We start from the raw sequence: 1,673 nt of genomic DNA on the forward strand, positions 1-1,673 counted from the left end.
CCGTACTACCCCGCTACGATTCCGTCCGACACTCACCCTCGCCAGGTGCTGGCGCGTAATCCGAGCGCCCAGCATGACGACGCTGGCGCCGAGAAGGCAAGAGGTCTCCCTCCTCGTGAGATGGCTCCGCTGCCCGAGGCCCGCCGCAGACCAGTGTCTCCAAATGACACAGGCGACTCATCATCGCCCGACGCCCCCGTTCCGACTGAGAGGTGAGCCTTTCAGCCGCGTATGCGCGCCGATCAGCAGCCTCCGCAAGCTGTTGAGCCTCCAGTGCGTCGTTTCTCGCCTGATCGTCCTCCCGACGCATCAGGCGATACTGGTCGATTGTCAAACGCTCCACTGCGCCCCTCTCCTCGGCTCACGAGAATAAGCCGGATCACGAAGCCCGCTGTCGACGAGACCCGCCGCCGCCACTAGTTGATGCGGTGAGTAACGAACGCTGGATCGTGGAGAGACTTGTCGCCCACGATGTGCGTCTTGGTCGCGAGGGTCCCCCTCGCGACGCTCGCGGTCGTGCCCGTCGTAGCGAAAAATATTATCGTGTCCGCTGGCTTGGCCACTCTCCCACTGATGACATGTGGGAGCCACGTAGTCGCCTGCTTGAATATGTTCCCGACGTGGTGAACGACTATGAGGCCTCGCTCGTGGCGGCGAGCGTGACTGCTGTCGCTGTGAGCGACTACGATCCCGAGAGCGACTTCGGCTGCGCGGACGCCAACGTCGACGCGATCCCCTGCGGTGAAGTGTCTTGCGTATCTTCGCCTGCTCCAGCTGCGATCATGATCGGTCGTAGCGACCGATTGCCTGCCGCTCTACCTCGCTCCGTGGCCAGAGCTCCAGTTGATGCTCCCATTCAGTGCGACTCGGTCGATCCCGAGTCTCAGAGCACTTCGTACAGCCTTCCACAAGGTGCACGTAGGAGATTCGCCACTCGTCAATAGCGTGGTTGCTCCTATTGCCCTCGCGGTCTTCGAGCCAGGACGTGAAGAACAGGCCTTCACGTCGCGCGCCGTTCCAGCGTCGGAAATAAGAGCACCACGAGCGCTGCAGGGGATCGTGTGTGTACGTGACGTTGGTCGCCTTCCCACGTATCGCGCGGCAGCGAGCGAAAAAGTCCTTCGTCGTGTCCAGCGTCTCGGGTTCCTCGGCGCCGTCCAAGCTGTAGGGCTCCCAAGGCTTGAGGTCCCCCTCCATCACGAAGTACGCTGGAGGGTCCGTCGAGTTTGCACTGGAGCTTGTGGTCTGCGTCGTCGCTTGTGTTGTGGTCGCACGACTGGTTCCTGTCACGCGCGTCGGAGTGCTCACGCCGTTGTCGAGATTATTCTGCGTTTGCACTAACGAGACCGTTAGTGCTACTTCGAGGGGGCGGGATGAAATGTGCCCCATTGCATATATAGATGATCAGCTATTAGATATTACATATGTAGCAGTAGCAGCGCGCGAGTAGCGTGGGCTGCGTGCCATGTCCTGATTGGCAGATAACCGGCCGATCAGGCATCAACCTCAGTTGAGCGGTTCACAAAAGGGAGCAGGGCTACTGCCCTGGCTCCATAATAAGCAGAGTTGATTTTCCTCTTTTCCAACGACTTAGACTCAGTTGGACTGAGTCTCCTCGACGCTTCCTAGCCACCGTGTAAGCAAAGATAACGGATGCTCTTAGCCCGTTATAG

General features: G+C 59.7%; 1 protein-coding gene across 1 annotated transcript; it reads right to left on the reverse strand.

The window, feature by feature from the left end:
* Window positions 1-780: 780 nt before the first annotated feature.
* On the reverse strand, window positions 781-1,389 carry PPTG_07475 (hypothetical protein; the record flags this gene model as incomplete). Its single annotated transcript, XM_008901754.1, has 1 exon — window positions 781-1,389. One exon carries the CDS (start codon window positions 1,387-1,389, stop codon window positions 781-783), a length of 609 nt encoding a protein of 202 aa, XP_008900002.1.
* Between the last annotated feature and the right edge of the window lie 284 nt (window positions 1,390-1,673).

This window comes from Phytophthora parasitica (genome assembly GCF_000247585.1).
Source record: "Phytophthora parasitica INRA-310 unplaced genomic scaffold supercont2.12, whole genome shotgun sequence".
Lineage (NCBI taxonomy): Eukaryota > Oomycota > Peronosporomycetes > Peronosporales > Peronosporaceae > Phytophthora > Phytophthora nicotianae.